The following is a 25537-nucleotide window of genomic DNA, read 5'->3' as shown; positions in this document are numbered from 1 at the left end:
TGCCATATCCCTTCTTTCCCATACCATGTCCTCATTTGTCCCCTCCTGATACGTCTCCAACGTATCGATAATTTCTTATGTTCCATGCTACTTTATTGATGATACCTACATGTTTTATGCACATTATATGTCATATTCGTGCATTTTCTGGAACTAACCTATTAACAAGATGCCGAAGTGCCGGTTCACGTTTTCTGCTGTTTTTGGTTTCAGAAATCCTAGTAACGAAATATTCTCGGAATTGGACGAAATCAACGCCCGGGTTCCTATTTTGCCCGGAAGCATCCGGAACACCCGAGAGCCGCCGGAGGAGGGCCCTGTGGGCCCCGGATGATAGGGTGGCGCGGCCGGGCCCCGGCCGCGCCAGCCTATGGTGTCGTCGCCCCTTCGACCTTCGACGCTGCCCTTTCGCCTATATAAAGCCCTCGCGTCGAAAACCCTTAGGGAGGAAGCCACGGTACGCGAAACCTTCCAGAGCCGCCGCCATCGCGAAGCCAAGATCCGGGGGACAGGAGTCTCTGTTCCGGCACCCTGCCGGAGCGGGGAAGTGCCCCCGGAAGGCTTCCCCATCGACACCGCTGCCATCTCCACCGCCATCTTCATCACCGCTGCTGCTCCCATGAAGAGGGAGTAGTTCTCCATCGAGGCTCGGGGCTGTACCGGTAGCTATGTGGTTCATCTCTCTCCTATGTACTTCAATACAATAATCTCATGAGCTGCCTTACATGATTGAGATTAATATGATGATGCTTGTAATCTAGATGTCATTATGCTAGTCAAGTGAGTTTTACTTATGTGATCTCCGGAGACTCCTTGTCCCACGTGTGTAAAGGTGACAGTGTGTGCACCGTGTGGGTCTCTTAGGCTATATTTTACAGAATACTTATTCACTGTTATAAATGGCATAGTGAAGTGCTTATTTATATCTCTTTATGATTGCAATGTGTTTTGTATCACAATTTATCTATGTGTTACTCTAGTGATGTTATTAAAGTAGTTTTAATCCTCCTGCACGATGTAATGGTGACAGTGTGTGCATCCGTGTTAGTACTTGGTTTATGCTATGATCATGATCTCTTGTAGATTGCGAAGTTAACTATTGCTATGATATTATTGATGTGTATTATTCCTCCTACATAAGCATGAAGGTGACAGTATGCATGCTACGTTAGTACTTGGTTTAGTCGTATTGATCTATCTTACACTCTAAGGTTACTTAAATATGAACATTGAATTGTGGAGCTTGTTAACTCCGGCATTGAGGGTTGTGTTCATCATCCAACAAGAGAGTGTAGAGTATGCATTTATCTATTCTGTTATGTGATCAATGTTGAGAGTGTCCACTAGTGAAAGTCTAATCCCTAGGCCTTGTTCCTAAATACTGCAATCACTGCTTGTTACTTGTTTCTATCGCGTTACTACTGCTGCGTTACTACTGCATGTTTACTTCCTGCAATATTACTACCATCAACTGCACGCCAGCGAGCTATTTTCTGGCGCCGTACTACTGCTCATATTCATTCATACCACTTGTATTTCACTATCTCTTCGCCGAACTAGTGCACCTATTAGGTGTGTTGGGGACACAAGAGACTTCTTGCTTTGTGGTTGCGGGGTTGCATGAGAGGGATATCTTTGACCTCTTCCTCCCTGAGTTCGATAAACCTTGGGTAATCCACTTAAGGGAAACTTGCTGCTGTTCTACAAACCTCTCGCTCTTGGAGGCCCAACACCTGTCTACAAGAATAGAAGCACCCGTAGACATCAAGCACTTTTACGGCGCCGTTGCTCGGGGAGGGAAGGTAAACGGCACTCACACATTGGCAAGCCCGGCAACTAAGCACTTTTCCTCCCTCGTCAACTACGCGCCAAGCACTTTTCTGGCGCCGTTGCCGGGAGGAAAGGTAAAGGCACTCATACTTCGGTTCCGGTGTAACAGTACTTTTACTGGGGCCATTGTGTGTGTGCTCGAAGCTATTTCCTTTAGACTCTGCAATTGCGACATTTGGTTTCTTGTTTACACTAGTGAGGCATAATGGACAACAATGACCTTTTTATTCTATTTCCTGATTTAAGACATGGATGGTTTGATGCGAAAATTTAAAAACCCATGGAACATATTAATATGAATGCTTTGAACACTATTGTTGCTAATGCTATGGAAAATTCTAAGCTTGGGGAAGCTGGCTTTGATGAGTATGATATTTTTAGTCCCCCAAGCATTGAGGAGAAAATTTACTTTGATGATACTTTGCCTCCCATTTATGATGATTATAATGATAGTAGTCTTTTGTTACCACCTGTTATGGAGGATAAATTTGATTATGATTACAATATACCTCCTATATTTGATAGCTACTTTGTTGAATTTGCTCCCACTACAATTAATAAGAATGACTATGCTTATGTTGGGAGTAGTAATTATTTTATGCGTGAGACTCATGATAAGAATGCTTTATGTGATAGTTATATTGTTGAGTTTGCTCATGATGCTACTGAAAGTTATTATGAGAGAGGAAAATATGGTTGTAGAAATTTTCATGTTACTAAAATGCCTCTCTATGTGCTGAAATTTTTGAAGCTACACTTGTTTTATCTTCCTATGCTTGTTACTTTGCTTTTCATGAACTTGTTTATTTACAAGATTCCTATGCATAGGAAGCATGTTAGGCTTAAATGTGTTTTGAATTTGCTTCTTGATGCTCTCTTTTGCTTCAAATACTATTTCTTGCGAGTGCATCATTAAAATTGCTGAGCCCATCTTAATGGCTATAAAGAAAGAACTTCTTGGGAGATAACCCATGTGTTATTTTGCTACAGTACTTTGTTTTATATTTGTGTCTTGGAAGTTGTTTAATACTGTAGCAACCTCTTCTTATCTTAGTTTTGTGATTTGTTGTGCCAAGTGAAGCCTCTAATCGAAGGTTGATACTAGATTTGGATTTCTGCGCAGAAACAGATTTCTATCTGTCACGAATCTGGGCTGTTTTCTCTGTAGGTAACTCAGAAAAATATGCCAATTTACGTGCGTGTTCCTCAGATATGTACGCAACTTTTATTAGTTTTGAGTTTTTCCGTTTGAGCAAGTCTGTGCCATTTTAAAATTCGTCTTTACGGACTGTTCTGTTTTTGACAGATTCTGCCTTTTATTTCGCATTGCCGCTTTTGTTAAGTTGAATGAGTTTCTTTGTTCCATTAACTTTCAGAAGTTTTGTGCAATGTCCAGAAGTGTTAAGAATGATTGTGTCACCTCTGAACATGTGAATTTTGATTATGCACTAACCCTCTAATGAGTTTGCTTGAAGTTTGGTGTGGCGGAAGTTTTCAAGGGTCAATAGAAGAGGGTGATATAATGTGATCGAGAAGAGTGAAAGGTCTAAGCTTGGGGATGCCCCGGTGGTTCATCCCTGCATATTTTAAGAAGACTCAAGCATCTAAGCTTGGGGATGCCCAAGGCATCCCCTTCTTCATCGACAACTTATCAGGTTTCTTCTAGTGAAACTATATTTTTATTCAGTCACATCTTATGTACTTCACTTGGAGCGTCTGCTCGTTTTTGTTTTTGTTTGTGTTTGAATAAGTTCATACTTGTGTGGGAGAGAGACACGCTCCGCTGGTTCGTATGAACACATGTGTTCTTAGCTCATAATATTCATGGCGAAGTTTCCTCTTCGTTAAATTGTTATATGGTTGGAATTGAAAAAATGATACATGTAGTAATTGGTAAAATGTCTTGGATAATGTGATACTTGGCAATTGTTGTGCTCATGTTTAAGCTCTTGCATCATATACTTTGCACCTATTAGTGAAGAAATACATAGAGCATGCTAAAATTTGGTTTGCATAATTGGTCTCTCTAAGGTCTAGATAATTTCTAGTATTGGGTTGAACAACAAGGAAAATGGTGTAAAGTCTTATAATGTTTACAATATGTCTTTTTTGTGAGTTTTGCTGCACCGGTTCATCCTTGTGTTTGTTTCAAATAACCTTGCTAGCCTAAGCCTTGTATCGAGAGGGAATACTTCTCATGCATCCAAATCCTTGAGCCAACCACTATGCCATTTGTGTCCACCATACCTACCTACTACATGGTATTTTTCTGCCATTCCAAAGTAAATTGCTTGAGTGCTACCTTTAAACAATTCAAAAGTTATTACCTCTTATTTGTGTCAATGTTTTATAGCTCATGAGGAAGTATGTGGTGTTTTATCTTTCGATCTTGTTATTTACTTTTAACAGACTTTCACAATGGACTAGTGGCACATCCGCTTATCCAATAATTTTGCAAAAAGAGTCGGCAATGGGGTTCCCAGCCTCAATTAATTAACTTTCATTAATAATTCTCTTCACATGTTTTGCTCCGATTCATCGAGTAAGCAACTTAATTTTGCAAATAGACACTCCTCCATGGTATGTGAATGTTGGAAGGCACCCGAGGATTCGGTTAGCCATGGCTTGTGTAAGCAAAAGGTTGGGAGGAGTGTCATCCATAAATAAAGAAAAACTAAACTAAAGTACATGTGTAAACAAAAGAGAAGAGGGATGATCTACCTTGCTCGGTAGAGATGACGTCCTTCATGGGAGCCGCTCTTGAAAGTCCGGTTGATGAGGTAGTTAGAGTGCCCACTACCATTCGTTGACAACAACAAACACCTCTCAAAATTTTACTTTTATGCTCTCTTTATGTTTTCAAAACCAAAGCTCTAGCACAAATATAGCAATCGATGCTTTCCTCTTTGAAGGACCATTCTTTTACCTTTATGTTGAGTCAGTTCACCTATTTCTCTCCATCCCAAGAAGCAAACACTTGTGTGAACTGTGCATTGATTCTTACATACTTGCTTATTGCATTTGTTATATTACTCTATGTTGACAATTATCCATGAGATATACATGTTACAAGTTGAAAGCAACCGCTGAAACTTAATCTTCCATTGTGTTGCTTCAATGTCTATACTTTAAATTATTGCTTTATGAGTTAACTCTTATGCAAGACTTATTGATGCATGTCTTGAAAGTGCTATTCATGAAAAGTCTTTGCTTTATGATTCAGTTGTTTACTCATGTCATTACCATTGTTTTGATCGCTGCATTCATTACATATGTTTACAATATGATCAAGTTTATGATGGCATGTCACTTCAGAAATTATCTTTGTTATCGTTTTACTCGCTTCGGGACGAGCAGAACTAAGCTTGGGGATGCTGATACGTCTCCAACGTATCGATAATTTCTTATGTTCCATGCTACTTTATTGATGATACCTACATGTTTTATGCACATTATATGTCATATTCGTGCATTTTCCGGAACTAACCTATTAACAAGATGCCGAAGTGCCGGTTCCGTTTTCTGCTGTTTTTGGTTTCAGAAATCCTAGTAACGAAATATTCTCGGAATTGGACGAAATCAACGCCCGGGTTCCTATTTTGCCCGGAAGCATCCAGAACACCCGAGAGCCGCGGAGGAGGGCCCTGTGGGCCCCAGATGATAGGGTGGCGCGGCCTGGGCCCTGGCCGCGCCAGCCTATGGTGTCGTCGCCCCTTCGACCTTCTGACGCTGCCCTTTCGCCTATATAAAGCCCCTGCGTCGAAAACCCTTAGGGAGGAAGCCACGGTACGCGAAACCTTCCAGAGCCGCCGCCATCGCGAAGCCAAGATCTGGGGGACAGGAGTCTCTGTTCCGGCACCCTGCCGGAGCGGGGAAGTGCCCCCGGAAGGCTTCCCCATCGACACCGCTGCCATCTCCACCGCCATCTTCATCACCGCTGCTGCTCCCATGAAGAGGGGTAGTTCTCCATCGAGGCTCGGGGCTGTACCGGTAGCTATGTGGTTCATCTCTCTCCTATGTACTTCAATACAATAATCTCATGAGCTGCCTTACATGATTGAGATTAATATGATGATGCTTGTAATCTAGATGTCATTATGCTAGTCAAGTGAGTTTTACTTATGTGATCTCCTGGAGACTCCTTGTCCCACGTGTGTAAAGGTGACAGTGTGTGCACCGTGTGGGTCTCTTAGGCTATATTTCACAGAATACTTATTCACCGTTATGAATGGCATAGTGAAGTGCTTATTTATATCTCTTTATGATTGCAATGTGTTTTGTATCACAATTTATCTATGTGCTACTCTAGTGATGTTATTAAAGTAGTTTTAATCCTCCCGCACGATGTAATGGTGACGAGTGTGTGCATCCGTGTTAGTACTTGGTTTATGCTATGATCATGATCTCTTGTAGATTGCGAAGTTAACTATTGCTATGATAGTATTGATGTGTATTATTCCTCCTACATAAGCATGAAGGTGACAGTATGCATGCTACGTTAGTACTTGGTTTAGTCGTATTGATCTATCTTACACTCTAAGGTTACTTAAATATGAACATTGAATTGTGGAGCTTGTTAACTCCGGCATTGAGGGTTGTGTTCATCATCCAACAAGAGAGTGTAGAGTATGCATTTATCTATTCTGTTATGTGATCAATGTTGAGAGTGTCCACTAGTGAAAGTCTAATCCCTAGGCCTTGTTCCTAAATACTGCAATCACTGCTTGTTACTTGTTTTTATGCGTTACTACTCGCTGCGTTACTACCGCATGTTTACTTCCCGCAATATTACTACCATCAACCGCACGCCAGCGAGCTATTTTCCGGCGCCGTACTACTGCTCATATTCATTCATACCACTTGTATTTCACTATCTCTTCGCCGAACTAGTGCACCTATTAGGTGTGTTGGGGACACAAGAGACTTCTTGCTTTGTGGTTGCAGGGTTGCATTAGAGGGATATCTTTGACCTCTTCCTCCCTGAGTTCGATAAACCTTGGGTAATCCACTTAAGGGAAACTTGCTGCTGTTCTACAAACCTCTGCTCTTGGAGGCCCAACACTGTCTACAAGAATAGAAGCACCCGTAGACATCACCTCCCCCTACCGATGCAGCATTGATGCTACCACCACCGCACGCCATCGTCCCCCGCTGCCACAAAGGGCTAACCCCTCTGCTACAAGCGCCCGCCGACTCTGTGCTACAATCTCTAGCTGGCTCTGTTACAATCTGCGGTTGGCTGTGCTACAACCTTTTGCTGGCTTTGCTACAAGTGGCTGCCTACCAGCGGTTGTTGGCGTTGCGGCAAGCTTTCCACCTCCGTCACTTACCGGCGCGGGCCGGCCATAGCAGTGCTATGACTATATAACGAGGGGCGCTGTTGCGTACGGCGACGAAGTTTCTGCCAATAGGAGGTTTTCGTACTGTAAGGAGCAGCCAGAGCTTCCCTGCATGTGTAGAGGCGAGCGTGGGCAGCGGTGTTGTTGTCGGGATCGGGTGCTTCAAGCCGGGTTCAATGTCGCCGGCGCTCCTCCCAGCCGAAGTTGCTGATGATGCCGAGATCCTCTCTACATGAGGGGTCGGGAGGAGGAGGACGATGGGAGTGTTTTCCTTCTTGTTTTTTTTTTCCGCGAGACTATTGACCCGTATGTTGATGGTTAGATTTATCTCAACGGATGGCCACGGACAAGGGGATCGGGGAATTTGATCCCTTGAGAACGCTCAATGCTTTCTATATCATATCCGTTATCCTCTGACCAATATTTACATCTAAATTTACACTCGGTTGATTGATAATGTGCACACCATATCATCAAAAAGGACGCGAATTTGAAACGAAAATCACCCGTATTATTTACATCCGTACGTGTCATATGCCATAGCCATTCCTTTGGATGCATCGTGCATTCGTCCTCGACACTGATGCGTCAGTGCACGTGTGTTGTGCGATTATACAATGATGATGCTCGTTTTCCACGGTGCAATATCATATATATCCGCAGCAACTCCTATCTTTCGTCCACGTCGTCGACTAAGACTTTGGGTCCGATATTTCCATGCCACCGTCGATGAAGTTAAGGCCAGATCGACACTGTCAACGCAAGCCATTAAAAGCTGAAAAAAAGATGCATGCGACTAGCTGTGCCTGCGGCTGCGTGCACACGAGGCCGTCGTCATGACACACGTCGAGGCAGGCGGGAACAACGTGCGCCCGCCGAGACGTACGTGGCGGCCACCAAGCAGCACGCTCTGTCACCCTGTATGTAGTGCGAGCGCGCATGCACCGCCATTAACAAACTGCAAAAATAAGCTGAGCTCGGAGCTCCCATGCCATCCACAATCCTCCGTACACAATCCCGCCAAAAAAGAAAAGAAATAAACTAGAAATGGCTCCATCAAGCTCAGAAAACAATAACAAAAAACTGCCGAGACGACGTGCGGACCGCCGTACGTACGTGTACGGCGTACCAGTGCACGTACGCTAGCTCGCTGTACAGAAACGACGATATGGGGCATGGATCATGGCGACCAGAACCAGTTGCTGCCGCCGCCGTGCACGTACGCCATGAGCAGCACCAGGTCGGAGTCCAGGTCCAGCTCCTCCTCCTCCTCGCCGGCGCGCGGCGGCGTCGTCAGGAGGCGGGAGCGGCAGAGCGGGCACGTGGCGGGCGGCGTCGCCAGCCACCGGTCCAGGCACGCCCTGTGGAACACGTGCCGGCACCGCAGCTCCCGCACCTCCTCCCCCTCCTCCACGCCGCTCAGGCAGAACACGCACTCCACCGCCGGCTCATCCACTCCGCCGCCTTGGTTCTTCCTCCGGCGATGCAGCGTCACGCGCAGCTCGTGGTCACGCTGCCCCAGCGCCGCCCACCTGCCGCCCTTCCGCAGCGCCTGATCCACGTGCATGAACGGCGACCCCGCCGGCCACGCGAAGTGCGCGCGCGCCAGCGCGCCCACCCCGCGCACGGCGGCGCGGCCGGCCACGGTGATCAGGAGCACGGCCAGCGGAGGTAGAACGGCCACGAACAGGAGCGTGGACACGCTTGCCATGGCCGATCTCTTCTCTTCTCTGCTTGTTTGGTCACGTACTGTACCGTACCTCTCGTCTACCTAGCCTGGGCTCGTCGCTTTGGGCGATATAAGCAGGCGGGTGGGGCTGCGGCACCGGGACATGGAGCGTCATTTTGACCTTTGATAGATAGAGGTGACACGATCGGCGCCGCATTGAAGCCGGGTTCCTCTCAGGGATAACGACGCCACCCCAAGGAAAGAAAATCATTCTTCGAGTCAGAGCTCGTGTGATCTTGCGGTTCAATGCGACTACTATATGCAAGTGACTCCTGACCCCCACCCCACTTGTGCACAAAACCATTTTTCCCTCGAGACATCTGTTAGTACATTATTTTCCTTTTGGTAATGAATATTGAATAGTTGGATACAATCATTCAAACCATATCCAGAACAGTGAACTTACCCACATTGCATTACAACATGGTCAAATGCAAGTTGCTTGATGTAGCAACATGTCATGTAAGTCCACGTCCGTAACTCTCAGCTCTCAAGCAGTCGCCACTGGGAAATAAATTGTGACAAATGTGAAGTTCACAGCACGCCAAGGCCATGTGTACAGTGGACAAGTGAACAAATACAAATTGGGTAGGAGTAGTTAAAATGCACGATAGTTACACATCGCCAGACACATCCTAATCCAGGAGCTAATTAAAATGGTTATCAAGACTTGAAACCGTCGGTGACAGATGTATGCATTGCTTAGCACAAGGTGTTATGCTGCTCAGTTACAGAACTAACCACGCAATACATACAGTGACCAGCGAACGAAAATAAATTGGAAACCAAGGAAAGGGACGGTTCACATTACCATCACAAAGATCTCATAGTGCAGAAACTTCAGACCGCAGCAAGACCATCACAGGTTGTGATGTATATGCATTGCTTTACAAAAAGGGTGTAAAGACTATGGTGTACCCAAGATACTATGGAAGCATATGAACAGCCTATGCACCATAGGCATCTATCTCTCCCTGTTCACGAAAGTATATAAGAAAAGCTATATATATTACCCAAGGACTGCTGCAAAACCTTCCTTTTGCTATGCAACTTTTTCACTCCATGCCGAATTGCTTCATCGTTGTAGGGCTGCAGATGAAGTCGAGCGGAGGCTTGTAGATGTTGTCCTGTAGTATCGAGATCTGCCCCTCTTTAACAAGGATGTCTTCCTCAAGGGATTCGATCTTCTTCTTGAGTGAGCCGATCTCGTTCTGCATGACAGTTGTTGTTCTGCGAAGCTGCTTTGCTTCCTGCCACGAGAGGTCCCGTTCATCGGTGACTATCTTCAGCTGTCCTCTGAGGGAACTTAGCTCCTTGGAGGATTCCTGGAAATCCTGCTGGATTTGGTTGATCGACTCGTCTTTCTTCGAACCCTGCCAGGTGCAACGAATATGTGAACAAACAAAGGATACAGGCTGCAGACGCTCAAGGTGTATTTGCAACAAAGGTGCCACAAACATAGAAGAATCCAGCATCAAAACAAAATTCTAGTGTGGCCAGGACTAGCTGGAGAAAAAAAAGGCTGCTTAAATAAGTTGATTTACAACATCCATCATTAAGGTCATTGTCCAAACCCACATATTACCAGACAAACAAAAATCAAGTACAGGCTTGTTAGGGAATATAGGGATAGGATGATACCTGAAGCTCCATATGTTTAGCCTTGTGGGTGATGCAAGACAGTTCATCTTGGACTCTCTGGACCTCATTTCTCATCACATCTTGGAGACGAAGCAAAGATGCCACGTCTGACTGCAGCTGCTCAATGTCAAGCTCCTTCGACAAAAGTGCCTCCTTTAGTACTCTACTGAGAAGAGCCTCCTCTTTCAGCTTGAATTCAGAATCAACCTACAGTAAGAACAAATAATGGGAAAATTGGATCAAGGATCTGAAACATTTATAGTTTCCATAATAGTTTGTTTAAGCAAGCTCCTGATCTGACTCAACACACTAGAGATATCACATAAAAGATCTTATGTCATGGTTTCCTTACAAAAACATACATGTGACTCTTGAATCAATCTATGGTTCTTATCCCAACAGAAAAAGGAAACAGCTTAGCATAATAAGAAAATAAGTTAGTGCATAGAATACGTGCTTGCTTACCAGATACAACTCATCCTTCTGCACCCTGGGAGAAGTACCTCCAGCCGCAGCCTCTCCAGATTTTTCTATCAAATTCTGCTTTTCAGCAAGCACAGCATTGGTTGCCCGCAAGCTTCTTTTCATGTTCTCAATTCCAGCTTTGATGCTCTGGAACTCCAGTGTGTAGTCTAATGCATCAATATCTGTGTCATGTTCATTTTCGTGCCTCCTGCATTTCACGAGGTCCAACAATTTGGTGCAAAGTTGGCTAGTCTTATCAAGCAACGACAAGCCTTGTATCTGCAAATTGTCCACTCTGGCCTGAAGTTCCTGGGCAAACCGAATTGAGGAGAAGCTTGATCCATTTTCAGTACTTTGTAGACGATTTAAGAGTGCAATGTTCTCTTGCCTAAGAGCTTCTACTTCAAGACGCCGAGACTGAACTTCACCTCTCAACTTCTGCTCCACTCCTGTCAGTCTAATAAGCTCTATCTGCATCCTACTCTTTCTCTCACTGCTGCATCCAGCAGATTCCTTATCTAATTCAGCACTGAACCCCTGTCTCAGACCAGCAATTGTCTTTTCTTGTTCATTGCATATTGTTTGTAGCCTTGCAACCACTTGGTGCAATGCCTTGTTATCACCATCCTTATCTTTCAAGAATCCTCTGATATGACCCTTTTCCTCTGCAACCTTGGTAAACTGAGCATGCAACTCTACTGAAGATTTTTGGAGATTGTCGTGCTCTTTTCTGACTTTCTCTAGCTCATCGGTTAGTTTTATATTTTGCATCTCCAAACTTGCAACCTTTTCAGATGCATCAACTCTGTTTGCCTCAATAGAAGTGAGTTCTCTCTGAAAGGAGACATTTTTCTCTGCAAGTTCTCTCACTCGTTCACGTAGTCTCTCTTCTTCAGATTGAAACCTCGATAGCCTGGCTGACCAGTCGTTTGACCTCCTGTCAATCTCTCTCTCCAGAGCACTTTGCATTTCAGTCTTCTCCTTCTCCAACTTTCTTGCTCTGATGTCCGATTCCTTCATTGATCGTTTGTACTGCTCTTTGGCATTAAACCTTTCAGTAAGGCGTGCCTTAATCTGTGAAGACAGTTCATCTGCTAGCTGCCTCCTATCTTCAGTCAAACACTGAAGTAACTGGAACATTTCATTTGAACTTAGTCGCTTATACCTGGACATGTTAAGCTCATAACTGTCTCCAGAGAGAGCTATAAACCTCTCTTCAACTTCTTTTGCCCTCTGAAGCAACTTGCCATCAGTTTCTTGCTCTTCTAGGGCAAAGTCCATGTCATTATCATGATAATTCTGGGGGGCATCCTGAATTACATTTGAAAGTTGCACATCTTGAAAGTCCTCGTAGATATCTTCAACAGATGGAAAACTTTCTGATTTGTAATCTTCTACATGCGGAAATCTTCCAAAATCATCCAAAACACTTGCATGATTTTTACTTGCATTGCTAAGAGTTGTATTCTTGTAGGAGTCATTTGCACGTTCTTGAGCGAGTTGATGGAGATAGGCATCATTTCCATTCACATTTGGGTAGGTCTCAAGGCTCTCTTTCACCGACTTTTGAAAAGATGGCACTGCATAATGGGGTCGAGGTGGCCTTCTTGAACTCGAACCCACAGATCTGGTGGGAGAGCTCTGCCTTCGTTTCTCGCTTTGAATGGCAGCTTCCTGCTCTCCCTCAATGTACCTATCCAGAACTTCATTCTTGTTCAGTAAATTGCCTAGCCTTGTAGACCTGCATCTCAGGGCAACAGGGGAGGTAGGAGGAGAGTGCCCTGTTGAGCATGAATGACATCTTGAACGAGGAGAATCAGTTTCCAGAACTGAATGTGCTTTTGGAACCTTTATAGAGTGTTCTCTTGAGACTGGATGCCTTTCTGGTGACCATGCATAGTGACTGCAAGTAAAATAATCAGAACGATTTAGAATGGGAGCTCTATAGGACAACTCTTACATATATAACCAGAGAACTGTTATAATCTTACAGATGAAATGGAAGCCGGTCACAAGAACAAGTTTTCATCGTAAAGCAAAGCTAGAAGAACGATTAGGATCAGATGTGACCACAAGTGTTACACATCTAGGAAAAATTCTATATAAGCTGCATGCACATTGAAACTGAAAATTTGCAAGGGCATATGACAAATAATCAAGCATTTACAAATATGGCTCATGGATTAGACTGAGTGGTCTTTGCAGATTCACATAACAAGCGTATCCTGATCTGTTTTCATTTTCCTTTTCTTGTCACTACTAGAATGGAACGACAGATCACTCGCGTCAATACCCTCTACTAGTTTGATCAATGATGGCAAACATCCAAGATTTACTGGGATACTGACAACAACCAACATCAGAACATGTAAACCAAAAACTTACTTGACATCTTCGGCATGGTGAGGCGCATCAGACTCATTGTAGAAAGAGCCAGGAACATCGCCCGAGAAGCTAAAGCTCCGTTCCTTCAAGCAGCTGTTGGTGGCCGCGGACGAGAACGACATGCACCTCCTGAGCTGCCTCGGGTTGGATGGCTCCTCGTTGTTTAGCTTTCCGCGGCGGCTCCGTGATCTGGATATCCTTGCACCACGGTCATCGGATCTGGAACTAGAGTTGGCATTGCCCTCGCCTTCCTCCACTGCCTTCTTACTCTTATGCTTGCTCTTGCCATCCTCGCCTGGTGTCCCACTGCCGTTCCCCTCGTTTGATGTGGAGGATCCGAAGAAAAAGAATCGCCGCATCTTAGAGGAACTGCTGTGGGTTCACAGATCCCCGCGAATGAGTGCCTGCGTGGATCGGATCTTGGTCAGCGAAGAAGTAACCACGGAGTAGATAAATCATGTAAAACAAGTTGGAGTACTGAGTAACCCTAGTTCATTTACTAATAAATTGTAGAGAAGCCAGATGCTACACCAAATCATTTCTTGAGGAAGTAGAGGTAGACAAGAATAAATCGACAGGGGAGTTGGGAACCAGGCACGGAAGTACATCCGCAGCAAGATTCGCACAGTAACATTTACACTTTGCAAGATACCAAGCTAGCATGGACTTCCCGGACCGCCGCACCAAACTAAGTCGGGTGAGGAAATTGGTCGAACAGGTCACACACACAACCCACGCCGCTCCAATCCCCCGCCCAGCACCCCAAGAACCAAACCGAACTTCACCCCGCGATTCAGAACCACCGAGTGGCGGAGCACACGAATCCAACTCGGAATTTACAAACAGCGGAACAGCCCGAAACAAGAACGGAGAACTGACCACCAAGAAACGGAGAGGCGAGAGGAGGAGGAGCAGGACGCCAGCCAACCTGTGTGCGCCGCCTGCGGCAACGGTCGGGAATCCGGGGCCGGCGCCGCTGATTAAGCGCGCTCCAATTACTGCGAAGATTTGGGTCCTGGAATGGAATCGTGAGCTTTTGGGAGCGGAAGAAAGAGATATGATTTCGGGAGGAGAGGAGACGCGAATCCAGGAGGTTTGAACTGGGACGTGAATGGTAGGAGACGGGAGCGGGTTTAGATGGGCCGGATCCTGAAGCGAGATGGGTCTCCCGGTGGGCCGGACTGTCTAAGGAGATGGGCCGCATGTGCCATAAATGCGAGCTGGATTAGGACTCGACAGGGAGAGTGACTTCTCTGTGGGGGCCCACTCTGAGAAGGCCCGTGGAGTGGAGTTGCGCCACACACGCTCGCATCTGCAGTTACTCCGCCGCGGAATGATGGCGCTCCCCTCCCCTCCGGCGATGCCTATAGGCGACGGCAATGGCGCCCTGCTATGCGCCTCGTCTTCCCTCGACCCGCTCTCTGCTTCCCGCCCCCGTCACTCCGCCGCGCTCATCGAGGTGGAGCGAGTCGCTGAAGTATCAGGAGAAAACCGCGCCGGCCGGGGAGGCGGGTATCAACCTGGTAGTGGTCCATTGGCTGCCCAGCAAGGTGATTTTAATTTTTTCTATTTTTTCTCTTTTGGGTGGGGAAATGGATTTGCGGGTGTGCTAGGTGGAGTGCCACTGTGCCAGTGGATTATAGAGGAACATTACTACAACCCGCAAAAAAAAAAAAGGAACATTACTAATACCAGTTGGCCTCATAATGGTGATTCACATAGTTCCCTTTATTTGAAATCGTGGTGGTTTAGTTAGTTAGCGTAATCTGTGTTCTCCTAATTGGATTAATAGTCGAGAGAGTGTGTTTCATCGGTTCGAATTTGGCGACAGTATAATTTGGTTACAGTTTGGAAATGCTTCTTTTTGGTTCCACGCGTACAATTTGGTTCGTTGACTCTGCTGCTAGAAAATTAGATTTTTTAATAGCTTTACCTTGGTAGCTCAATCATGTACAGTTGTGTGGGTTTTCGGTGATGACTGATGAACCTTGATGCAAATTAGCAGAGTTCTGTTTCATTGAACCTTGACACCTTTGGTACTGTTCCATACTTGATTTTTTTCCTTAGGGATTAGTGTTATACTTGATACTTCCATGATAATCGGTTCAATTCTATGTGTTGTTTCAGAGAACGAAAGTTCAGTGATATTCAGAGTGGAGACAGTATTTGCGCTGCGAACAACTTGCAGCTTTTCTGCGTTCTTGCCTGTTTTTTATTCAACAAGAAATTCATAGTGTCCGGCTACACGACGCCCTCGGTTGAACGTGACATCCCACATCCAGGAGATCATGTTTACAGGGGTAGATCGGGTCAAGCCAAACGGGAAACTAGCGTAACTAAAAACCCTGAATATAGCTGACGAACTAACTGAACACACTCTTACGAATAGATTAACTGACATTCTAACAGCTCAGTTATTCTGCCTTCAATTTTATCTGTTTCCAGTTAAACGTTTCAAAATAAATAGTGGTAATTTGTTTCACATGATGAATCTCTTGCTTCTGGATAATGAGTGTTGATGTATGATGTATCCTTATTGCACTTAGTGGGTACATCAGTCTTGTTGACTTTGCCAATATTAGTAAATCGTTTAACTGTGATGATTCAAAATATTACAGCTTCACAGGCACTAATTCTAACGCCATTGTTTACGAATAACAGCCAGGGATCTGCGGTTAACTTCCATGAATGTCCTCGGATTCGCATGTGCGGGTAATCTTTGTGCGACTTTGCATGCCGCTGGCTGTTGCACCTGAAAATGGGGGTGACATCTTCTAAGATGGAAGATGACAAGGTCCTTGTGTTATGCCAGGAGAGGAAGCGTTTTGTAAGAGAGGCACTTGATAGACGATGCGCTCTTGCATCTACTCACTACGATTATATAGTATCGCTTAAAGACACAGGTTCTCTTCTGAAAAAATGTTTTGAAGGAGATAATGGTGCTGCAAATGAGGATGATTTTGCAGATTCAGATCCATCCACTGAAACATTTGAGCAGGTGGCCAAGAACCGTAGTACTTCAACAGAACAGTCAACCGCATATCATGCCTCAAAAAGTGTAGCTTCAGAAAATATTGCTTCAGCATACAGCCTCAAACACAAGAGCAGAGTATTAGATGTTATTACAAATGAAAATGATGAAATTCCTGCCCTGACCCTAGTTAATGTGGTGTCATCTTCTGCGACTACTCGTCACATGGACTCCAAGGAACCTTATCCTGATGTAAGCAATGTGGTGAGGGACTTATCTTTATGCATGAAAGAGATTGAGATATTATTCTTTAGGGCAGGTGATTCTGGAGAACAAGTCCCTATGATTCTGGAAGAAGATAAAATCCAGTTCCGCCCTCTGCTATCTGAAGAAATAGGTTAGATGTCAAACAACGTATATTTGTGTTGCATGTTCCATTTTTTCAGCTTCTCTTGACATTTGTTCAAATTAATATTCTGATGCAGCACATGGATCAAATGCATCAAATTTTCTTGCAACATTTTTCATCTGCTGCAAAGAGGAGGTTTCTGTTCCTGAACGTAAGTTGTCTCTTTGAACTTATTACTGTTAACATGTCCCCGTGTTAAAAAAAAAATTCGCGAAAACGCAAAAGACTTGCGTTTCGATGCATTGATAGAAAAGAAGGTTATATGTACAAGCCCGAAACCGGACGAACACCACGCCGTACAACTCGACCCAAGAAAAGGAAACCTAGTCTAGGGGAGCAGAAGGCGCACACCCCGGGCTCCCGCGTCCGCCCATTGCCGCGCTTCCGCCACGATATCGTTGAATAGGGTCGTCACCGAAGGCCACGCGTTGTCGAAGACCACCGCGTTTCGATGCTTCCATATCCACCATGCCGTAAGCATGATAACCGACGAAGTGACTTTGCGTAGCTGGCGAGGAGCGGTCCGCACCGCCAGGGACCACCACTCCGCGAAGTCGCCCTCAGCCATGGGAGGGCTTGAAGTGGATCGGATCCACGACAGCACCTCAAACCAAACCATCCTGGAGAACGAGCAGCCTGTGAGAAGATGGCGCATGGTCTGAGCGGGCAGTTGGGGGTATGCGGCAACCCCCGTCTGGCCAGCCTCTCCCCCGTCCAACACCTGTCAAGACAGGCCAGCCACAAGAAGAATTTCACCCTTGGCGGCGCCCAGGATTTCCAGTTCAACTTCCGAAGCTCGCAATTATCGCCCCTTGGAAGAGGGCGTCATAGCAAGAACCGGAGGAGTGCGGCCATCCGTCGTCCAACGCCAAAGCATCTTGTCCGGATCCGCCGAGAGTTGGGTATCCCCGAGCCGGCTCCACAGCTGCACGTCATCGCCATAGTGCCGGAGCGCTCGGTGCCCTACTATGTCAGCGATCCAAGTGCGGTCCATCAGGGCTTGGCGGACCGTACGCGCCTTTCTCCGGCGCTTTGGTACCAACGCATATACCTCAGGCGCCACCTCCTTCATGGCTTTGCCGTCCAGCCATCTGTCTTCCCAGAAGAGGGCGGATTCCCCGTTCCCGATCACCATGGTGGTGGAGACCGCGAAGGCATCCAACTCCATCTTCGAGAAGTTCATGTCCAGCCCGCGCCAAGGTCGCAGGGGGTCGGTATGCATCCTCCATATCCACCTCACCCTTAGGGCTGGTAGCGGTGCGAGCCAGGTCCGGAATCCCGAGGCCCCCAAGCCTCGGAGGTCGACGAGACCCGTGCCCAATTGACGTGGCAATGCCCGCCATTGGCATCAGCTCTCGCCGCCCGGAGGAAGCCCCTCGGGATTTTGTTGACTCGCTTCGAGCGGTTTTGTTGACCCCCAACACCATCAGCTGGTGCAGCGGGATCGCTGCGAGCACCGAGCGAATAAGCGTCAGACGCCCCGCCCTTGGCATCATAGCCGCCCTCCAAGTGGGAAGTTTGTCGGCAATCTGGTCTACCAGAGGCTGGAAAGAGGCAGTTGTCAACCTCCTGATAGGCAGTGGTATGCCGAGGTACTTCACCGGGAACGGCGCTAGTTGACAACCCATGCGCTCAGCAGCGCCATCGGCCTCCTCATCCGAGCACCCTATCGGGGATACCGAACATTTGGCGAAGTTGGTATGCAACCCTGAGGCCACCCCAAAGAGCTCCAGGATACCACGAACAGCTCGCAGCCCCGTCTCATCTGGGTGATAGAAGATCACCACGTCGTCCGCATAAAAGGAGACCGAAGTCATCAAGTCTCGGCTTGCAAGACGCCTTAGGACACCCAGCTCGATGGCCTTCGCCAAGAGCTTGTTGAGCGAGTTCATCACCAGAACAAACAGCGATGGCGACAGGGGATCTCCAGACCCCTCAAAAACTTCGTAGTAATACTATTTTATTAGCTGTTACCATACTCTGTAGTTTAAAGTTCGTTTAATTTGTTTATTATTATTATTATTATTATTATTATTATTATTATTATTATTATTATTATTATTATTTTCCTTTCTATTCTACTGAGATGAGTTTTATATGCTATACGCTCCCCAGGCAATTGATCTTATCCTCTTTTTTGCTCAGCATTTTCGTTTTCTATTGTATGAGAGCAGAGGTGGTCTTTTACAGTGACAAGTAATTTAATCCGCCATGGTTTAATGCAGCTCCTCCTCAAGCTGAGATAAAGTATCTTACCTGGCATAGATCGGTGTCTTCACAGTTGTCGCCATCAAAAAATCCTGCTGGACATATTCTTGACATCCATACATCAACGCTAGATAGATTGTATGCCTGGGAAACGAAGCTTTATGATGAAGTTAAGGTTATAGCATGCTACTTGATGTGCACCCTTTGAGTATTTATGCATGTTTCCCATTTCTGTTAGCAGTCTCTTTTTTCGGTTTTTCCCTTTCCTTAGAACATCATGGAATATATCTTGATTGTTCCGATTTACTATTATGATATTCCCTCCAGCCCAAATTAATTGGCACGGTGCCAGTTAATTTGGGCCGGAGGAAGTACTAAAATTCATGTACATATAACTTTTTTCATGTAATAGTAGATCATTTAGCTTTCATTGTTTTCTTTGGATAATGGAAGGGATCACTCTCCCGACCTCATTATCATATGGTCATATGATGGAGAGTTCCACAGAGCCAAAATTTGTTAGTGCCTTGAAATGTCAAAAGGAAAAATGATAAAGGTTGTCATATGGTAGTATGATTTATAGTTTGTGTGGCCCATTGCCATTTGGTAACCCTAAGTGTGATTATGCTTTCAGGCCAGCAGCTCCATCTGCAAGAAGTATGATGAGAAATGCAAGCAACTGAGCGACCAGGAGTCACGAGGGAAAAATCAGATCATTACTGATTTTACCCGTGCTACTGTAAAAGACTTGCATTCCAGAGTCCTAGTGGCTATTCAGAAAATAGACTTCATTTCTAAGAACATAGAAGATCTCAGGGATAAAGAGCTTCAACCACAGCTGGATAAACTAATTGAGAAGTATGTTTTTCCATTTTAATCTATGTAGATTAAACTGCACTTAGGTGTGTGTTATAAGATCATGGCAGCTTACTGTGCACTGCATCAGAAGAGGAAGATTGCTTAACATATTGGAAGCTATATGTATCTGATGGAGTACCTGTTAATTTTTCTCATTCAGTTTAACCAGGATGTGGGCAACCATGCTTCAGTGCCATCGGCGTCAACATGCGGTCATCAAGTTACTATCCAGCAGGTGCAAACTAGAAATACCACTCGACTCCGAGTCTCAATGCCAAGCTGCCCTTCTCCTATCGGTTGAGCTCAGCAAACTTTGCTTGAACTTCCAAAATTGGATTGCGTCACACAAGGCTTACCTACACAGCCTAAACTTGTGGCTGCACAAGTGCATGAAACCTCTGAAGAAGAGGAAGGGCTCCAGGAAGCAGAACGTCGTCGACGTTACACTAACAGAGTGTGCAGTTGCTCCCATATTTACAACTTGCGAGATCTGGATAAAGTTACTGGAGGATTTACCGACCCAAGACTTGGAAGAAGCTATCGAGGGTCTAACTGCAGATATAAGAAGACATTTGCCACGCCATTTGAATCAAGGCCTCGATCAGACGTTAAATGATGAGGAAGGGGTCCCTAGAAATTATACCACTGCAGATATACAGTCAAATCTCGTGACATTCATAGCGAAGCTTGAAGCCTTTTCAGAAAATTCAGTACAGAAATACATTGATCTGCAGAAAGGCATCGGTGCAGCTAAAGACAGGCTTCTGAGAGGGGCTTGAAGCAGTGAGTCCAAGTAACTCAGCTGGGTGAACAGCTACTTGATGAATCACTCTTAATTTGACAGTCAAGTAAAGAAATAAATGCTAGCTTCTGGTGTAAATATGAATTTTGCTGGCTGTAGCCAAAAATAGAAATCTGTATATGCCATTTTCTGTCAACTGGAGAGACAGCAAAGTATGGGGACAGCATGCATGGTTCAAACTTGTGGTACTGTAACTAAATCTTTTTTCCAGAATACATAAAATAGTACTACTTGTGACCCTGTTACACGTCCTTTTCCAGAAAATAAACGAATATTCAGCAGAAGTATGCTCTCCATTTGTTAACTGCTTCGAGATGGATAAGTATATCTGTCAGATGGCGCAGGCTGAATAGTTCAACCCGTTGACACTTGCGACAGCACACCAATACATAAACTAGGTAAGAAACTGACAAGCAGTCAGTCTAGTATTCAGGCATCGCTTCCATAGTTTGATGCCTGGCTTAGGTTGACAGTATTGTAATGGGAAAAAATATGAGAAAAAATGGGAGGAATCAAGGGATGCGTCTGGCATCCAGGAAACGAACAAGCATGTCGAGCTACGAGATTCCTGACTCTGTTGGCTGCATCCACGAGAAACGACAACCGCTCCAGGCTCCACGGCCAAAGTCAAAATGCCATTGCAACATGCCCAATATTGCATTGCATATTCGCCATGATGCGTCCACGGCAAAGTGTTCCCTTCGTTTCTCGTGCACCCTGTTTGTCTAGCTAGTCGCCTGTTGTGTATCAACTTCAGCATTTTTCATGTCATACTATGCAGGACAGTAGGAGAGAGAGATAGAAGCCAAGTGTTTCAAATTTGAAATTCAGAAGTTGAACACTGGTCCAGTGCAGTGCGGTGGCATGTGACAAACCCTGTATGCAAAGAAACAACAAAGCTCCGGGGTATTAGTATTACTACCCATCAAGCATTGACCTACTGTATTAGGATCGATAGGGATGTTCCCCCGTGAAGTGTGTCAAATGGAACAAGGAGATGGGCCAAACTTCAAATGCTTTACTACTCCCATAAGGAATCCGTCATGCATACTCACATGGTAGCATGATAGCTGATAGGCGAGCTGCTTAGTTTATTCTATGGATGAACACTTAGACAAGTAATCTATGCTTAATCAGTCTCAAACTGTGTCATTGTCCTTGGACCTAGCTAGACCAGTTGGTGTATATATATTCCGGGTCGCGTACGTACGACCACTGTGCTGATCGAGCAAGTGGATGAGGGGCAGGTGAGATAAGTCAAAACGGCGTAGTATCACATGAAGGGTTTTATGTATTTTTAACGAGGGAATCGATCGATTGATCTGGTGTATGTGTGGAAGGAAGTGTTAAACAATGTAGGGTGGGTGCTTACCGCCGGGTGAGATCATCCTGCCGTCAGAAATCTAAATTCATTTCTTGCGCATGTCAAACAAATTGTCACCTTGGACTTGGAGATATCTCTCTTGCTCTGCATCGTCAGCAGGACTGAAAGATTGACCTGAAGACGGTTTCAACAAGAAGAGTTGAAACGTTAGAATAGAATAGCTATATATGTCCTTCAGGAAAAGCCTAGTTTACAACTTTACATATGCAGAGTTTGTTCTGGGCGTGACTGGATTAGAAAGATCATTTGAACAAGTATATATCCTTCATTCATTTAGTCTTCTGGTGAAGCCTAGTTTATATGTATAGAGTTTGTTCTGGCTGTGACTGGATTAGAAAGATCGTTTGAACAAGTACTCTATAATGCATGCTTTTTACACTGTCAAGGTAAAGCTTTTAGCTTTCCAGTGGATCCTGACCCTGATGATCTAAAAAAGTGTACACTGACCTAGCCAAAAGATCAGAGATCTGTCTATCCGTCCATGATCCATTGTTAATCGGATTTGTTAGCAGTAGAGTAATCAAAAGTATGAGTGTTAGTGGAGGTAATGGAGTGTTTGCTCCATGGACCCCATCAGAGGCGCGCAAAGTCTTCGAGAGTACTCGATCACAACTCACAAGGGGGATGCCTCATGGGATGTCTGGCTCTCGTGATCAGATTAAACTGAATAAAACCCATGCGACATGCCTTGCTCGGTCGTCTCGATCGCTGCCACTGCAACTGTGCGTAGCTAGTTTAATCGGTGAGTCAGTCTGCAATTTGCATGTACTAAGTATATCGATTGATCGGTCCCTGCTGATGTGTGTTGACTAGTGTGTGGCGGGCGATGCGATACGGTCGATCGAGTTTGAATTGGAGTGGTTGGATGGCTGCTCGATAGTATATCATGGGGGACTTTCAACGCTGACAAGTGCAGGAAACCGTCAACCTTGCTCAGCTTTTGGTCGTCGGAGATCGGTACGAGCTCACTGTCTCTGTGTGCTGCCATATGCCGTGCTTTCTTCAGAATCCACTGGTCTGTCCATGCACGGCTAGGTCAGAGCTCAGAGCTCAGAGCTCAGATCGATCGATCGAAACTCTGCATGATTTGGCGGTAAAAGATTAGCTTGTCGTCTGTGAAAGAAAAGAAAATGCATTGTCACTGACGCCGGACTAGTGGCAGTGTGTACATCGATCGATCGATCGATCGCAGCGTTGGCTACATGAGCCGGCGCCGTGGAAGATCTGCCGCGCGCGGGGTTGGTCGTCTTTGGAATACGCATTTGGACCCATGCTCGGGGTCAACGGAACGGTACAGCCTACAGCGCCGAGGAGGGATCACGACACATCGATCACGTAACAGGTTGAGCTCACAGTATTGTCGCCTACGATCGGTGCTGGCTCCGTGACAGCGAGAACATGTATACTCCTACTACAGATAACTGGAAGGTAACGAATGATGGGCTGTTGCAATGTTGCCTCGTCGGTGAAAAGGGCTCTGAAGGCGACGGTAAGAAAGTGTGTCGCCTGGATTATTCTGACGTGAACAACGGATAAATCTCGAGGAGGATCGATCGAGCGCACCCAAGAAATTAAAAATCGCTCCCAGGTCATTTTCACTGGACCGGTAAGAAATTATTCGCGGTTCCGTTCGCCCTCGGCGAGAGGGGAGAAAAGGATCGCTTGCAATGGAAGAAGAATCTCTTGCTAGAAGAAGAAGAAAGAAAAAAACAGAGAAAGGATCTCTTCTAGAGTTCTAGATTTGGACCGTTGGGAGGCAACCGCGCGCGCGCGCCCGCCCGGCGACGAGCCGACGATCTCTTCTAGATTTTCCAGGGAATAAATTAAGTGGCAAATCAAATATAGGTACCGGTGACGGCAGCCGACGATATAAAACTGAACAAAGATTAAAGAGTACTAGTTGATTAATCGGTTCATGGTGGTTTCAGTGCTTGGCGTGTGCTGCTCGTAGCATCAGACTGAGTGAGCTAGCATACTAGCAATGGATAAAATGAATGAATGGATGGATGGATGACATGTAGATGAGATTCTTCCTGCGCCCTGTTTACCATCTACTACTCAGGTTCAGGGCTCCTTTGATTTGAAGGATAGGAAAAACATAGGAATAGGAAAGGTATAGGATTGGAATGACATGTCTACTTGAATCCTATAGGAAGATGAAGTTTGTTTGATTGTAGCAAAGGAATTTTTCCATGAGGTATGAGCTAATGCTTTTTCCTATAGGAATTACACTACAAGATTCCTATAGGAATTTTTCCTATAAGCTATGTTCCTATGAATCAAACAACATGTATAGGAAATTTTCCCGTAGGAACCAAATCCTACACAATTCCTATGCAAATCCTTTGAATCAAAGGAGCCCTCAGTGCCTAGCTAGCAGTGGCTGAAGGATCTTTCGCCCGGCCGGAGAGGAGAAATCACCGGCGAGAGCGACAGCGAGCCCACCCGATCGCGCCATTCCCGCGAGCTGCCTGTCTGATTAACCGGCCGGGTACAAATTAACTTTGGTGCCTTTCCATTTATGGTCTGATTGGATGGAGCAGCAAACCTCCCACTAATCACGCTAGCTTGCTCGTGCGTGCCTCGGCACCCTCGCATATTCAGCGGCGTGCTTGTTGCTCGCCAAGTTGTTTTTAGCGTTAGGCTGGTGCCATTGCAGGCTGGAGCGGAGGCGGTAACGGCGGCGACGGGGCGGGAGAGAGGCGGGAGGCGGGCGGGACGCGGAGGGAGGGCGCCGGCGGGGCGCCGGTGGGGCGCCCGGCGGTGGCGCCCGCTCCCGCCCGGCCGGCGCCCGCGTTGGCGGCGGGAGTGAGGCGGGAGCGGGGCGGGAGGCGGGGCGACGCGATGGCGGGGGGGGGGCGAGAGCGACGCGGGCGGGAGTGGGGCGGTAGCGGGCGAGAGGCGGGCGGGATGCGGGCGGGAGTGGGGCGGTAGCGGGCGGGAGTGGGGCGCGAGTGGGGCGGCAGTGGCTGAGGTGGCGCGATGTGATTCGTCCACCTCAGCTAGCCGTTGGGGTAGCCGTTGGTACTTCAAAAAACCCTAAAATTTGAGCCCCCCCTCTATAAATACCTGCATATGGTTTCACTCACTCCACACCCATTTCATCTCCTCCACTCTCCATTTCCACTACCTCTGAACGCCATGTCTTCGTCCAGCAGTTCGAGCGACGGAATAGAGGGTGAGCTGATCGACGATGAGCGTGGTACAAATTTGGAGCACACCTATGAGACCGTTGAGTCCAATGTCGGCCCTGCAATACACCACCATGCACCACCAAGCCTAGCAGCCAGGATTCAGATGGACAACGATATGAGGGACTCACCGTTGTATACACGGCTCCGAGCAAGATTTGATAGAGCATGTGTGGGCTCATAATGGCTAGATTATGTAATTTTTTCAACTATTTATGTAATTTTTTCTAATTTTTATGTAATTTCTTTTTATGATGTAATCGGTAACAATTTTAGTTCAATAAAATAATTTCCTTCCATTATTTTTAATGTTGTAATCTGAAAA

At 46.0% G+C, this 25537-nt stretch overlaps 3 protein-coding genes across 3 annotated transcripts; 1 reads left to right on the top strand and 2 right to left on the bottom strand.

The window, feature by feature from the left end:
- Window positions 1–8130: 8130 nt before the first annotated feature.
- Window positions 8131–8880, bottom strand: LOC124673226 (E3 ubiquitin-protein ligase Arkadia-like). Its single transcript, XM_047209347.1, has one exon. The coding sequence runs from the start codon at window positions 8878–8880 to the stop codon at window positions 8350–8352; it is 531 nt and encodes a 176-aa protein (XP_047065303.1). The 3' UTR covers window positions 8131–8349.
- An 831-nt stretch (window positions 8881–9711) lies between these two features.
- Window positions 9712–13748, bottom strand: LOC124675314 (interaptin-like). The gene is made up of 4 exons (XM_047211378.1): window positions 13390–13748; window positions 11005–12907; window positions 10540–10746; window positions 9712–10271 (listed from the first exon to the last, which is right to left on the bottom strand). The coding sequence occupies exons 1-4, from the start codon at window positions 13746–13748 to the stop codon at window positions 9954–9956; spliced, it is 2787 nt and encodes a 928-aa protein (XP_047067334.1). The 3' UTR covers window positions 9712–9953.
- A 2315-nt stretch (window positions 13749–16063) lies between these two features.
- LOC124676479 (protein ROLLING AND ERECT LEAF 2-like) lies at window positions 16064–20868 on the top strand. Its single transcript, XM_047212528.1, has 5 exons — window positions 16064–16757; window positions 16846–16920; window positions 18995–19152; window positions 19612–19835; window positions 19996–20868. The coding sequence occupies exons 1-5, from the start codon at window positions 16148–16150 to the stop codon at window positions 20612–20614; spliced, it is 1686 nt and encodes a 561-aa protein (XP_047068484.1). The 5' UTR covers window positions 16064–16147; the 3' UTR covers window positions 20615–20868.
- The last annotated feature ends 4669 nt before the right edge of the window (window positions 20869–25537 follow it).

The sequence above is a fragment of the Lolium rigidum genome, chromosome 7 (assembly GCF_022539505.1).
Source record: "Lolium rigidum isolate FL_2022 chromosome 7, APGP_CSIRO_Lrig_0.1, whole genome shotgun sequence".
Taxonomy (NCBI): domain Eukaryota; kingdom Viridiplantae; phylum Streptophyta; class Magnoliopsida; order Poales; family Poaceae; genus Lolium; species Lolium rigidum.
The sequence above is the reverse complement of the archived record's forward strand: the minus strand, read 5'-3'. Positions and strand labels throughout refer to the sequence as shown.